The sequence below is a fragment of the Amphiura filiformis genome, chromosome 8 (assembly GCF_039555335.1).
Source record: "Amphiura filiformis chromosome 8, Afil_fr2py, whole genome shotgun sequence".
Lineage (NCBI taxonomy): Eukaryota > Metazoa > Echinodermata > Ophiuroidea > Amphilepidida > Amphiuridae > Amphiura > Amphiura filiformis.
The window spans coordinates 33,289,808-33,306,206 of NC_092635.1; the positions used below are offsets into that span (position 1 = coordinate 33,289,808).

The window sequence follows — 16,399 nt, forward strand, 5'->3', positions numbered from 1 at the left end:
CCGGGACTAAATACTATTGTGGAAAGTCCAGTCTCTCAATGTCTGAATAGAATAGTGAACTCAGTGACAAAAAGATCACATTTCTCAAACATAGTTGCATTTTGAGATGAATTTACTTTATTCCTAGTTATTCATGTGGTGGTCTGGTGGTGTATATTTTTTGTATTGAAAATATCTCAAATCATAGAATATATCCCGTTATTTTTGGTCTGTGTTAAAACCTTTTGCTTGACTTGTAGTTGAATGTATGTGTTAAAAGAATATGGGAATGTCAATGTCATTTCGGCGTTTTGAACTTCCAATTGTCGCTTTGAAAACAATAACTGATCAAATTTTAAGAGTTAGTAACGTTAAAACGGATAATGAGCATAAATCGTAAGATCGTAAAAATGAGTCATTTCATATGATTAATGGCAATTCCGCATTCGTAGTGGGAATGAAACGTATCTTTTTATCGTAAATGTGGTGTGCTTTAACCTGAGTCGCTCGGCCTATCTCGAACAAAATCGCCATACGTGGCTGTTGGAGAACTAGTGGATTCGCCCTATTATCATGGTAATTTCTGACAGAACAATCAGCACTCAAATGACGTCACACGGTGACGTCATCGGGAATCAAGGTGTTTAACATCACAACCTGGCTGAAGGTCAGTGGTACTGACCACAACGTTGGTTGCTCCAAGTTATGTTGGAATAATCTGGTTAACTAGATTGAATCTAATCTTTTCTTCAAACACAGTCCAAAGTTCATATCAAATACTTTCTGCGTGAAGACCAGGTCCCCTAGGCCAGGTCCTTTCTTATGTGTGATTTTTAAAATGCCTGTCAATTCTTATTTTAATTTGGGTAATTCCGCCGCTCTTGCGGTAGGAGTACCCGCTGCTATTGCAGGTCTACTTCGCGTTAAATATGGCCCGACTATTTGGGCCGACATTGATGTCATCCGACGTGGAATCGCAATGACCAAAGAAGTACAAAAACTCGTAGCCAACAACACTACTATCGTTGACATATTCGAGGCTCATGTGCAGAAATCTCCTGACAAACCGTTCATTCTCTTTGAAGATGAATGCTATACGTATTTGGATCTTGAAAAAGAGACTAACAGAATAGCAAGATTCGTTCAGCATAGTGGAGTTGTAGGAATGCGCGACACTGTAGCGGTGATGATGTATAACGAGCCTGGATTTATTTCAACTTGGTTTGCATTCAACAAACTTGGTGTGGCGACAGCATTCCTCAATTACAACCTGAAGGCACTGTCATTACTACACTGTATTAAAATGTCCGAAGCAAAAGCGGTAATATGTGGAAGAGGTAAGTTGCTAGTTGTTGGATTGTTTTGAGGCTACCCGTAATACTAAGTTCTGACCATTACCTTAATAACCCGAAAAACAATCCTGGATTACAAAGTGTTCGCAAATTTCAGTTCTTTAAACAACCTGTGCATACATTTTTAAAATCATCCATACATTTTTATTTTTGTTTAATACCAGCAAATGCATTGGACAAAATTATTTCAGATTCTAGAAAACTGGTTTAAAATTACAAGACAATAAAGAGGCAATGAAACAACAAAAATTGGGAGTTATGTCACTATTTTGAATACTTGTAACACTGATAAATAAATAATGAATCTATAGCTATTGGCACAGAGTGTGTACTCTTGTACATTATGAAAAGCATTCAAAATCACTACTTAATTACAAAACCAGTATACATCTCATTTCTTTAAACATTTTCTTAAGATGTGGTAGGTCTAGTTGTCACCAAGTATGACATTCCTTCTTTAATTGACACCCTCATCCCCCATGCATGAATACTTGAAAGGGATGACATTTAATGTTATGTAAGTTTTAAGCGGTAGCATAAAGTTTGCAGTTTCAGGAATTTCAACCTGTCTAATTTAATGTTCATATCATACATTTGTCAGAGTTTCTCATATCATAAAAGTGACAAAATACCGGTAATACAATAAACATTAAATTAGATAAGTTAGATTATGAAAACCAGTCACTTCTTTATGTATATTCATTCAGAAGCAGAGCTGTTAGCCGTCTTACTGGAAATAATGCCAGAGTTGAAGGCACTTGGTATAACCATCTGGGTACACGGCCGAGAAGAAGATGTGTTACCTGCGTCAGTTTCACATTTCGATTTCTCCAGGTTCCCTGATGACCACATATCACGAGATGTACGTGAAGGGTTAACATTAGAGGATATGAGCTGCTATATATTCACTTCTGGAACGACAGGTGAGTACGGAATATGACATATCCTGGTGAGTGGTTTTATAGCTCGTTATCTCGATATTTTGTTATAATTATATCTCGGCATCGGCTCAACATCTCACCTGAACATAATTATAATGACAATTGTACCATGGAGTTGGTTTGGAATTGGCGACATAAACAAAGGTTAAGTTGTTAACAGCATATATCGCAAAATTGTACAATCCACCCCTCTTTATCACTACAATATTTCCTACGCATCCGAAAACCGTCAAAAGTGTATAATTTCGTTTTTAATATCTTGTGAGAAGAGCCCCAAGCTCTTGACCCAAATGTGCATTCTGTTAATGTATCTTTGTAGTATAGCTTTTGCTGCAGAGTAGTGTGAGAGCGTCACCTTTCTCAGGTTAGCTACAACAGAATTGAGATTTCGTCAACACATAGCGCTCATGGAGCACTATGGTGGAGTTATGATCAGGCAGGGTATATTGCTCGGTCCATTCTAACTTTCAGGATCTATAATGTTGATTGTACTTTCGTAAAACTATCCATAATCAAGGAATGTTACTTGTTTTCAGGCCTGCCCAAACCTTGCAATGTTCCACACAGCCGAATGTTGACATCAACTTACATCTGGTCTATGGCGGGCTTTGAAAATAGTGCTGAAGATGTTCTCTACATACCATTACCGTTGTATCACAGTTCTGGACTATTTGCTGGATTTAACAACATCTTAAAAATAGGTAGGTATGCTAGGATAAATATAGACCTATTTATAATAAGAAATTATTATGCAACGATTTCTCGTTATTTACGACGTACCTAATCATAATTACTCTTCATCTAGAAACTGCTAGAAACCAGCTTTCGTGCCTGACAAGAAAACAAAAGATGAAGCATGCGCTATTTGTCGTTAAGGTTACATAGATTCTAGGTTTGTGGCCTTACTCTTTATTTTATATTCATATATAATTTCAAGGTCAATTAATGGCCCTAATACCATATAGCATCTCATAATACCTTCATTATGTTTGCCTTCATGTTTGTATAGGAGGTACCGCGGCCATCAGTCACCGTTTCTCCGCTACGAAATTCTGGGACGAAGTCAGAAAATACCGAGCAACAATAATTCAATACATAGGCGAAACGTGTCGATATCTTCTGGCTCAACCACCGGTAAAGTATACAGAACAAACCGAAACATTTTTCACCGTCGCACATTAACGTATTCCGATGAAGCACATTTTTTGGAAAGACAAAAAATCCCGGCAAAAAATGTTTTGATCAAAGACTAATAAGGAAGAAAATCTTCAATATGGCGGCAAAATACGCGAAGGTGACAAAGACCAATCCATTTCAGAATAGGGGAGAAACCCCCAAGGATGTGCCCAGCAAACACAAAAACGTTTTAAAAACGTTTTAAGTAAGTTATATTTTGGCTTTTGGTTTGGGTAAAAACGTTTTAATAACATTAAAATGTCGGGTTATATAAAGGCCATGATAACGTTTTAAAACGTTTTGTATGGAAACACACTGCAACAATATTTTTTTAATGTTTTCAAAAAATGTTATTGTAAACTATTTTTGCAAACATTTTTGCCAAATATTTTATTAATATTTAAATACCATTATGTTAAAATATTTAAACCCAGCAAACACAGAAATGTTCTTAAAATGTTTTTTCAAAACATTTTAAGAACATTTAAATGTTGGGTTATATAAAGGTCATGAAAACATTTTTAAAACGTTATTGCAAATACGGTATTTTAGGCAAACGCTTTTCGCAAAATATTTTTTCAACCCCAAAATAATAATAATAATAATGGAGGGTTCTTAGTAGGCGCACAATCTTCAAAAGAACTCAAGGCGCACAAACAAAAAAGACAAACAAGTTACATATGTGAATCCGGAAAAGCACGAAGAAAAGATGAGTTTTAAGTTGCTTTTTGAACTGAGTAAGCGAATGTAGTGTTACGGAGGCTGTTTGGAAGCGAATTCCAAACAGCCGGAGCAGCGAAATGAAAGGAGCGTTCACCAGCCGATTTCAGATTAACACGGGGAGATTTTAATAATCTTTCAGTAGAAGATCGAAGTGATCGAGCTGGTTTGTACGTGCAGAGCGTAGCAGACAGATAAGTTGGTAACGTATCTTCAAAATGACGAAAAGCAAGAACAGCTAACTTATACTGAATCCGACGGGGGTGATATGCTCATACTTCCTTTTCTTCATGATTAAACGGGCAGCGCAATTTTGTATTCTTTGAAGTCTGTTAAGTTGGTCGGTGGTGATACCAGTCAAGGACGAGTTACAGAAGTCAAGACGTGATGTTATAATTGAATTGACAAGACATGATGTAGCTCTATCAGACAGATAAGGCCGAATACACCCAATACGTCTTAAAGACAAAAATGATGAACGGCAAACTTCACTGATGTGACTGGACATGGATAACGTTTGATCCAATCTCACCCCAAGGTACTTAACAGACTCCTGTATTTTGATATCAGAATTCAAAATTGTGATGGAATTACTAGCAACCTGCTTAACACGAGAAGTGGTGCCCACAATCATAACCTCGGTCTTATCTGTGTTTAGCATTAGCTTATTGCTGTCCATCCAACATAAAATGTCACTGATACATTCCTGAATTGCAATCTTAGTTACCTCAAACTTCTCAGGTGGACCACCTTGAAATACAATGGTATCATCGGCATACTTATGGAAAGAGCAATTGTGAAGATTGATGACATCTGAAAGGGATTGGGAATATAATGTAAACAAAACTGGCCCCAATACAGAGCCCTGTGGAACCCCGTACAAAAGTGGGCACGGATTTGAAGTAGAGCCATTAACAATGACACGTATGAATGAAACCATTTTGAGAACATTGCCATGTATACCAAAAGTGATTTCAAGGCGTCTAAGAAGAATTGAGTGGTCAAGCGTATCAAACGCAGCACTGAGGTCAAGGAGGGCAACGAGTGAGACAAGTTTCTCATCAGAGTTTGTGAGCAGGCTGTCCATGACCCTCAGTACTGCGGTTTCAACACTATGACCCTTTCTATACGCAGATTGATTTATTTCTAAGAGGTTATTGTCAAAAAGGTGTTGCTGCAGTTGACTGAAAATAACATTCTGTTTAGAATGTTTTGTATCAGGTGTTCAAGAATGTTTTTGGAATGTTATTAAAACGTTTTCATACCCTTTATATAACCCGACATTTAAACATTTTCTGTAAAACATTTTTGTTTGCTGAGCAGTAGATTATCAAAAATATTTTTTAAGGTTATGAAAACGTTTTATACTCTTAATATACCCTTTATATAACCCGACATTTAAACGTTTTCTGACAACCTTTTATAACCTTTTGCGAATGACGTCGAAAACGTTTTGTGTTTGCTGAGTGGTCAAACCGTAAGAAAACAATCTTTCCTACGAAGAGGTTTACCTCAGTTGTTGCAAGATGTAAGCCTTACGTTTTGGGCATACTGAAGATAAGAGGACTATGGAACATTTACTTGGACGATAGATTAGGCTAATATTTCGATTAGGGGAAACCCTATTTATGACATCGACACAAGCCCATACACAATAGAGAAAACTGAGTCAACTGTACCATTTGTAATTATGGTATCCCTCACTTATTACTTAAAAAACATTCCTGAGATGTTTAAACTTTAAGGCCCATTCGACTTTCTATCCATAAATACCATCCATGTCATGGACTGTCAACTGGGATCTTGATCGATCGAGAAAAAAAGACAATAAGGTACAATATTGCCAACACCGCGGTTAAGCCGCCAAACTGCTCTAGTTCAGTTTATAACATGTATACGATCATTCATTTACCACGGCTCACGGGCTTCACTGTTATATGACTATTTAATATTAGATCCCGGATTGGGATATTGTTTGGAACATGATGCAGTCATGTCTACAGTAGAATTCATCTCGACCTTTGCAGGACTTAACCCCATTAAAAGCTATTAAACCAAGATAACACTCATTGAAACAGCTCAACTGATTAAATCGGAACTTCTCTGGTTGTGCACAAGTGACTGTTTTCATGTGCGATATCGCAACAAAGCTGGTATTCATAGCTTCAGTTGGGTAACCGATTATAAAGGAAACGAAAGGAAACAATGTTATGTGTGGCTTTGTTCACGAAATCAGACAATGGCGTGCTTTTTGTAAACCAGCATTCTTGAAAATGAGCAACATAATGATTTTTGACTTAACACGGTTTGGAAATAATTTCTTCATATTTTTGGTGTTATCTGTCGTTTACATGTCCTTCCTAAAACACAAAAGTACGACCCTCTCCAAACACCTATATTAGCTAAAAATTTAGGACATGTTACAAAACTATATTGTCTAGAATTTTAGAAGAGTACTTTTAATATTGGCCGGTTATTTTTCACACAGCGACGTTAACTAGGCAATGTACTATTACCTATAACATTAACTAAAACACCAAAGTACGAATATTTCCAAACATCTAAATTAGCTAAAAATTTAAGACATGTTAAAAAACTATATTTTCTAGAACTTTAGAAGAGTACTTTTAATATTGGCCGGTTATTTTTCACACAGCGACGTTAACTAGTCATATCCCCATACTGTTAACGTAGGGCTATTTGTAAAGGTCACGCGTCAATGGGAAAGAGCACTGTGTATTGTGTATAGGAAAACGGACAGTAACTGCAGTATGAGTACCCTTTCTTTGTGAGTTGATTAAGCAGCATCCATCAATAGGTACTGGTTGGTTTATCTACATGATCAATGAAGGGTTCCTCCGTTGATTCCTGGCCTGAGGACATTTGGCGCGGACTGGGAGGTCGATGTCCGTTATGTTATATAATATTTATGTGTTTTAAGGTTACACGAAGAAACGTATAAAAAACGTATAAAAGACGTATAAAGTTGTTCTCTAAAACCGCGTTTTCTCAGCAATCAAATATCGCAGTGAGTCAAATGTTGGTACATGGATGTATCTTAACATTATTTTTGTGTGTTTATACAAATTTTTAGCATCCGTTTGAAAATCCTTCGTTTAAATAATTTTTACGCACCATGTTCATAAGATCAAAAACACGTTCCATGCAGTTTTTTTCAAATATTCGCTCCGTATAAAACCACGCCGAGTGATTGTTTTCTCCTTTTTTGTATTGCACTACAAATCGACCAAAGAAATAATGTTGCCATGGGGAAGAACCAAACAGTACCGATTAAATTTTATTAGCCCGTTTTGGGGAACAATTTTCGAGAATCTTGTACCACAAAACACTGTTATGTTACATTATCGATATCTGGATTGTGGAACGTTAATTTTGATTTCTAACTGCCTACATTATTTCTCAAAAGTATGTCGATTCCTTTACCATTTGAATTTCACTCCAAATATCAGCTACTTTTGCAAAAATCGAGGTTTTTCGCCATCGATACCTCCGACATTTACAGCGGTGATGAGATTGTTTATCATAAGAGCATGGTATGCACTATTCCATAAAAGTCAGTTTGAGATCAATGGATTTCACAGGTCACTCAGTAGCTCAATCGGTTAGCGCGCCGAACTCACGTTCGACTATTTAATACTATAGTTTTGAGCTGGAAAACTTTGGTACGTGTTCGAGGCCCTCTGTGGTCCATTCCATCTATTTTATTTTATTTTTCTCTCACTTTTTTCTTTTTTTTTGTTCGTTTCTTTCTTTCTGACTGCAGCGATTGATTGTTTTTGCCCGTTTTTTTTCATTATATAATTCAGGAATTTTTAGGCTATATGCTAGTCTAATAGGCGCGGCCTATGAATATATTTTTACAAATTAGATTAACAAAATATTGGTTGTTGGTTTTGTTACTGTTGTTGTAGTTATTGTTGTAGGCCTATATATTGCATAATCAGGGTATAAATAGGCATACTAGGTCTATTATAGCCTATAGAACTGCTGGAACTGCTGATGCTCAATGATGGCAGTTGTGTTTTAGATGAGCTCTCAAAATATCATCTTTTTTTCCTTGTTTCTGTGATCTGTTTCATCTGATGATCAACAATATATGTGCCAGACTAGTGGATTATCCATCTCAGCAGTTTGATGCAGCATATTTTTTACTCAGAAGCAGGATTTTTGGACCTACTTTGTATGGGAAATTTTGGCTACTCATGTACTGATACTATACCTTCCAAATTTGGCAGCCCAACACCAGTGCCTACATGTGTGGGTTTATAGTGTACACATATAGCCATAGGACTTAGGAGTCACACCCGGTGGTTTGTTCAACCAAGACATAGTCTAGGGACTTACTCAGGTCAGTCAAGCTTTCCATTATTTCTCCCGTGGATTACTGGATTTTTGCAGCTAATATTTGATGAGTCACACTAGCTGAAGATTGACTTAAATTTTCCCGCCTTAGCTCAAGTGGCGGCCATATTGGATTTATTGATTAGTTTTTATGCACATCCTAAGCACACTGGTGATCCATCAAATTCAATATCTCCTTGTTTAGCCTACTATTATCGCAGCAGCCATGGATGTCTTCGTCCGATTTTGCCTTTGTATACTAACATTGAATTACATGTGGCTTACGTGTATGCCTAGTGTCAATAGGGATGTAAAAGACATTCATAATGTGGAAGTTATGTCACCAGGCTCTCGACTACATCCTCTCAGTAATGGTTATCAACAAGAAATGTTAGCTACTCTCACCAGCAATAAAACGCATGCATTCCTTCCAAAAGGAATAATCAAGCCAACTATGAATAGTACGCGTCAAATCATAATCATGATACTGCTCCTAAGTGGGGTTGAAACCAACCCAGGTCCCACACCAGTTATGGAATACCCTTGTGGTATCTGTTGCCAGGAGGTCGAAAATGACCATCAAGCTATACAATGTGATACCTGCGACATTTGGTACCACAAAGAATGCGCTATCATGTCTGATCATATGTTCAACCTCTTTACCCAGCATTCAAATCTAACCTGGTTATGTATCAAATGCGGACTACCAAATGTAGGCTCCAGCTTCTTTGATAGTTATCTTGATACACAAAATTCATACAGTCTGCTTGATGACGAACTTCAACTTGGATCTGATGTTTCGGAAATAGAAGACTTTGTTCCACATGAAACATCTACACCCAAAAAACAAAACCAATCTAAAGCGAACTCACCCTATAAATCAAAGAATAACAAATCTCCAACTCTGAAAACCATGGTAATAAATTGTGATGGTCTCAAAGGAGAAAAAGGGAGGTTGGCTTTCCAAGCAACTTTAAAATCCCACTCTTGCGAATCAAAAATAGATTCCACAATAACATCTGGTTCCATCTTCCCAGATGGATACAATGTCATTCGCAAAGATCGTACGAAAAACGGGGGAGGTGTTTTCTTAGCCCTTAGAGATACATTTATTACTGTGGAAGCTCCTGAATTTGACACGCAATGCGAGCTAGTCTGGGCGCATATGGAGTTTGTAAAGACTGGTAAAGTGTACATATGCAGCTTCTATCGTCCACCAAACGGTAAAATAGAACCAGTAAATCGCCTTCTTGACAGTATCAACAAGGTTATGACTAAGAGCAAAGGCCACCCAAACATCATTGTTTGCGGCGATTTCAACTTCCCAGATATAGATTGGGAGTTAGGGGAGACAAAAACTGAATCTAAACATAAGAAGTTGCATGATGATTTCCTGGATTTCTTAACTGAATCTGGGCTGGCACAGCTAAACAAGCTTATTACCAGACCAGCTTCACAAAATGTGTTAGACCTAATATGCACCACCAACCCAAATGTGGTTAGTAACATCAGAACTTATCCAGGAATTAGTGATCATTACGTACTAATGTTTGATTTGAATCTGAAGCCGAAAAGGCAAAATAAGTCGCCACGCAAATTATACAACTTCAAGAAAGCAGATACTAACAACATAAAATCAATGCTGGAGGAAAATACAAATCAATTTTTCCAGAGTCAGCCTCTTGAAAGATCAGTCAATGAGAACTGGACTATGCTTAAGAAGTACATACTTGAGGCCATGGAGAAATGTGTTCCTCATCATTTTTCAAAAGGAAAACAAAGTCATCCTTGGATTAACCATGATATAGTCAAACAAATGAGAAAAAGGGACAAGTTGTACAAGGCAGCAAAAAAGACTAAATCACAGCGCTTGTGGAATAGTTACAAAAAACAACGTAACCATGTTACAGACATGATACGCAAGTCATACCATCACTACATGGATGAGATACTGGGGCCTAGTCTAGAGTCCAGTCCCAAGAGCTTCTGGTCATTTATTAGATCTCAGAGAAAGGAGACATTTGGAATACCCACACTTGTTTCAGAAGGGCAAACATGCACAACCGACGCCACAAAGGCAGAAGCCCTCAATAGGCAATTTTCCTCTGTATTTACTGAGGAAAATTTGTCCACTTTACCAGACAAAGGAGTGACATCATTTCCCAGCATTGACAATCTAGACATTGACTTAAATGGAGTGGTTAAACAACTTACTCAAATTAATGTCAACAAAGCTGGGGGTCCAGATTGCATCCCGGCCAGAATGATGCATGACTATGCTTCTGAAATAGCGCCAATGCTCCACCTTATTTACCGTCAGTCATTTGAAACAGGCATCCTCCCTGACGACTGGAAAAAGGCTTATGTCACCGGAATTTATAAAAAAGGAACCAAGTCAGCACCAGAAAACTATCGGCCTGTGAGCCTAACTTGCATTTCCTGCAAGTTAATGGAGCACATTGTTCTCTCACATATCTCCAAACACCTTGCTGCCAACAACATCATTGTGGAAAATCAGCATGGTTTCAGAGAGAAAAGATCTTGTGAGACTCAACTTGTTGAAGCCATCCATGACTGGGCAGAGTGCGTTAACAGATCTGGTCAGACAGATGTACTCCTTTTGGATTTTAGCAAAGCCTTTGACAAGGTTCCGCATCAGAGACTGGCTACAAAATTACAACATTATGGTATAAGGGGAAGGACACTTACATGGATCAATGGCTTTCTAACAAATAGAGAACAATGTGTCGTCATTAATGGTTCCTGTTCTTCCTGGGCCCCAGTGATATCAGGAGTGCCGCAGGGTTCGGTCCTAGGACCAACCCTATTTCTTATATACATAAATGACATAACCCTGTTCCACCGAGGTCAAGCTGAAAGCGTACCAAGCATTAGTAAGACCACAGATGGAGTATGCATCTGCTGCCTGGAGCCCGCACACTGCTCGTGACATCAACTCTCTGGAGGGTGTACAACGCCAAGCTGTAAGATTTATCACTGGAGTGTTTGAAAGAAAGGCCAGCGTAACACCATTGCTAGACCAACTGCAATTGGATCAACTTGCCATAAGGAAAACAATGTCCCAATGCACTTTGTTCTACAAGATTCATCACAGCTTAATCAACATCGGCTTTCCACCCAACATCAAGATGAATCCCACCGTTGGTAGAACATCACACAAACTCCGCTATAACCCAGTGCACGCAAGGTGCAACCTGTACAAGTACTCATTTTTATTCGGACAATTCCTACATGGAACAGACTACCTCTGGAAGCTGTGTCAGCAACATCACCAAACATCTTCCAGTCAGTAGCTCTCCCTGCAGTCCGGGCTATGCAGCCCACTGCAGTTCACCAGCTCATCTAGTTGGGCATCTACTTTTTACTCGCACCTGTATAGTTTCTGCACATCGCACAACTGCACATCTTTGAGCATCATCAAGAGTCTCCTTGGACAAGCATCACGCTTTGTTAGGAGTGTATCAATTGAAGATTGAAGAGAAGCATTGATTTATTTCACGACAGATATCATCCAGGATAATTCTAAAAATTGAAAATTTAGAAAATCCAAAGGAAAATTGCCGAAAACGGCTGCCCACAATCAGCCCCCCCCCCCCATCAGCCTATATGGTCCAATCATGGTCGCTCCTTCCCTATCCCTGCAACATATAGGATGACTCACGAACCGCGGTTTGTCCGTGGCCCTAGTTCAGATTGATACACTATTGTACGCGTGAGTTCCTTCTTTTCTGCATGGCTGTTTCCATTATTAACTTACGCCCCTCTGGAATCAAGCCTTGAAAATCAATTGTATTTAACCTTAAAAGGCTCGGTTTAAAATTAAGCAAGACATGAATTCGTTTTGCTGAATGTTACAGGTATTATGTATAAGAGAGGAAAGTTATCTAGTTGGATAAAAAAAATTGTACCTTTCGTTAATGTTTTCTTATAGAAACCAGACGACGGCCGTTACGACCATAGACTTCGCATAGCGATTGGTAATGGACTACGACCAGATATATGGGAGGAATTCCAACGTCGGTTTAACATCGAGACTATTGCAGAATTCTTTGCAGCAACAGAAGGCAATGCTTTCATAGTGAACTGTGGTGGCAAAGTTGGGGCATGCGGACGGTACACGCCATTGATCAAGGTTAGCAACAGCTAGAACACGGTGTTAGGAATGGTAAAAAAAGATAAAATAAAAACACCTAGTGGTTTAAGAGCTTTGAAGAAATTAATACAATGGCCATTTCTGATATTTTTAATTGGTATTCCTTATATCCTGGGAATATATCAAACCGTACACGGGGTGTCCTTGAAAGAGTTGAAAGTATTTTTATGAATTTTGACACATTATTGACAAAATTATGCATAATTATTTCAATTTGAATCATTGAATTGCCACAAACACTAATGTAAGATCTCTAGAATCCGTCTTTTGCAGGCGTTGACTGGCATGATAGAGTTTATACAATGTGATATTGAGACGGCCCAGCCAATAAGGGACAAAAATGGAATGTGCATACTAGTACCTCCGGGTAAGTGTATTTCACCAAAGATATACTTAAAAAAAACACGGATATATAGCGCGATCATATAAGATCATTGGGCTTTACAGAACGTCGCTGAGCACTTTGACCCAAGACGCACCTTTAAGTAAAAGCACTGATATTAGCGCTGTATGAATAACGTAACAGATGAAGAGATTCATTGGTTTCCTCATTTATTTTGTGATATCCTTTAATCAAGAGCTTTAGGTAAACATGTATTATCCGTCAATTTCTCCGAATTATGTTGAACAAAACTCATTAAAATTCTAATAAAAATAAAAATAATGGTGTAAAATAAGTATTTTTACTGTATAAATTACTGTTATACCCCCACTGTCGGTAAAAATTGCCTATTTGCCCCCTCTGTCGATCGCTAAAATTATAAACAGAGGGCAGTATTATTCTATTATTAATAATTAAATACTGCCCTCTGTTGGCGACTTCGGCGACAATGTCTGCGAGACAGATCAGAGAATGTATTATGGCGACTCGTCACCCTTCCGTGCCAAATTTGCGAAGCGATTTTTCACGACTGAGAGTTACAGTGACGTCAGCACCATCTTGCTTTATCATACTATAATACGTATTTAGCAGTAAATCCCGATAGAAATTGATGACGTCATCGTAATTATTCCTTGATTTCATCGGCATCAAGATTCTGGTCTCAAAACTCAGAGGCTGGAATTCGGCGATTATAATCAACAGAGGGCGCTATGTAGAGTAATTAACGACAGGGGGTGAAAGGTCAGCTTCACTAATATTTATCAAAGAAATACGATTTATTGAGTCATTGGCGATGACTATATTTAAAATAATTGGTGTTTTTTCAATCATGATTGTTTCAACGTCATGCATACGTATTGTAACACACATTTGACACCATAATTAATCAGATATTATAATTATTAGTATTTGGTTCTACAAATTTCAGAAAAATTTACGGAAAATACAGGTTTTCCTATTGCTCATGCTTTAATCATTACTTACTGTTACCTATCATAAAAAAGCCAGCACAACCGTCATGGAATAAATATATTGCGTATGCGTTGACAAGGAAGTCACATCAGGAACGAAGTGTGTTTCTGCTGAGAACCAATTCTTATCTATCTATTTTAAAAGGTGCACCTGCCCAATTTTTCCAAACTATTATTAACAGGTCAACCTGGCATGCCTGGGCTCCTTGTGTCCAAGATAACACCAGATAGACCGGTAGAAGGTTATAAAGGTTCAAATGAAGCCAATGAGAGGAAGCTGCTACGAGATGTCAAGACCAAAGGGGATTTATATTTCAATACAGGAGACATGTTGTCTTATGATAAGGATGGATACATCTACTTTATGGACAGGCTTGGCGATACGTTTAGGTAGGTCTGGGGTGTGGTTGTGGGGGCGTGCTGTGGGTGTGGGGCTGAGGTGGCGGCACAAACACGTAATACTTGTTTGATACTATGCAGTCTACATTTTATTAATAATTTCTCAGCATTCTTTCGATTTTCATATTTTGATCAAAAGCCAATTGATTAAAATTGAATATTGTTAACCAGAAAAACTCACTTTGGTTAGATGGAATCACCGACGTTGCGGCCAAAACCTTTGGCCATCATGAAAACTGCCAACGTATAGTCTGATTTTTCTGATCATTACAGATGGAAAGGAGAGAACGTCGCGACAACCGAGGTGGCAGAAGTTCTGCATCGATTCCCAGGCATACAAGAAGCCAACGTCTATGGAGTCAAAGTACCAAGTAAGCCCTGACTCCATTTCCCCCTCTTGGATGAACGCAGGCGCGTAGCCATTGTGACCAGTTTGGTCGTTCCAATAGAGTAACAGCCCCGATGTTGAGAGCCTTGCTGAAATAGGGTTATCTTTTTTTCATTGGAGCTGTCTCCCGGAGGTACATCCAATTGCTCATAGAATAATTCGTATCTTTTTAATACTAGTATAATAATATCGGTAGTTATGTAACTATTGTTTTGTCATGAAAACTTCTTGTTCATCGCGTTGTATTGAGTCAAATGTTTAAAATGGAGTAAGTCTCTAGTACGAATCTATGGTACATATTTTGTGCCCCACTTTACAACCCTATCTTATGGAAAGTATTATTCTATTTTCAGGTAACTTAGACGGTCGAGCAGGAATGGCAGCAATAATACTTGCACAAGGCACAGCCCTAGATACCAAAAAGCTATACCATTATGTCACCAAAAACCTACCGAGCTACGCATGTCCAAAGTTCTTACGCATCACGTCTGCAATGGATGTCACGGGTACATTCAAACACAAAAAGACAGATCTTGTAAAGGAAGGGTTCGATCCTAATTTGGTCTCGGATCCGATGTACTTCTTGGAGACAGAAAAGAAAACATACGTTCCGTTAGATCAGCAAGTGATGCAGAAGATTGTAGCTGGAAAAGCTAAATTGTAAACAAATTACATGGATAGCCTGAATAAAAATAATGAATGAAACCTATATGGCAAGTCATGTGAATAAACTGAAAATATGATTTATGGAAAAGGCATCCAATGACATATGAAGCAGGGATGGTCTTTTCAACATAGGCCTAACTCAACCTTAATAATAGCAGTGTCAAACATCCAAAAATTGTTAACGAATTTCATAATCATCGTGAGTGCATGAAATGTTCATCGACTATGAGATTGACGATTTTTGAGAAATAAAAAGTAATGTTATCATCACGATGAACGCATTCAGCTGAACTCGAAATTACACAGATGCTTACAAAGTATTTATACAATAAATAGTCATGAAAAGGTTTCTATCAGTCACGTATATAGAATGCAACATATCTCAGCATGATTATTTGAGGATCACTTATCGGACAATTCTGACTTTCAGATCTATACGCGTTTTAGTGACCGCAAAATCCCAAGTAAAGAAATTGTAAAACTGATAACACATAGAAGCTCATAGAGAATACTGAAAAGATCGAATCTGATAAATCTATTAATTGTGTAAATTAATAGAAATCATGATTTATGTACATTAAATAAGAAAAGATATGTGCAAGTGGATTACGGAGAAGTCTAATTAGGGTTCTGGTGTTAGTCATTAGTGTTAGACGTTTTTTTATATTTCAATGTTTATCATTTTTATTCATTTCAGCAAACAAATTAACAACAAATCACAAAAAGGCAGCAAGAATTAGAAATATTAGAAATACAAAGTTATGCAGTCACACTACCCAAACATTCTAAGTTACATAATAAAATAACCATATCACTATAAGTCCCAAAATAAATTATACAGTTATTCCTAAACAATACAAGATAAAACTGAAACTTAGATGTCAAATCT

At 37.8% G+C, this 16,399-nt stretch overlaps 1 protein-coding gene across 1 annotated transcript; it reads left to right on the forward strand.

The window, feature by feature from the left end:
• The first annotated feature begins 806 nt into the window (after window positions 1-806).
• On the forward strand, window positions 807-15,968 carry LOC140159489 (long-chain fatty acid transport protein 6-like). Its single transcript, XM_072182977.1, has 9 exons — window positions 807-1,316; window positions 2,039-2,254; window positions 2,809-2,973; window positions 3,282-3,406; window positions 12,483-12,683; window positions 12,978-13,071; window positions 14,240-14,447; window positions 14,730-14,827; window positions 15,198-15,968. Exons 1-9 carry the CDS (start codon window positions 818-820, stop codon window positions 15,506-15,508), a joined length of 1,917 nt encoding a protein of 638 aa, XP_072039078.1. The 5' UTR covers window positions 807-817; the 3' UTR covers window positions 15,509-15,968.
• Window positions 15,969-16,399: the final 431 nt, after the last annotated feature.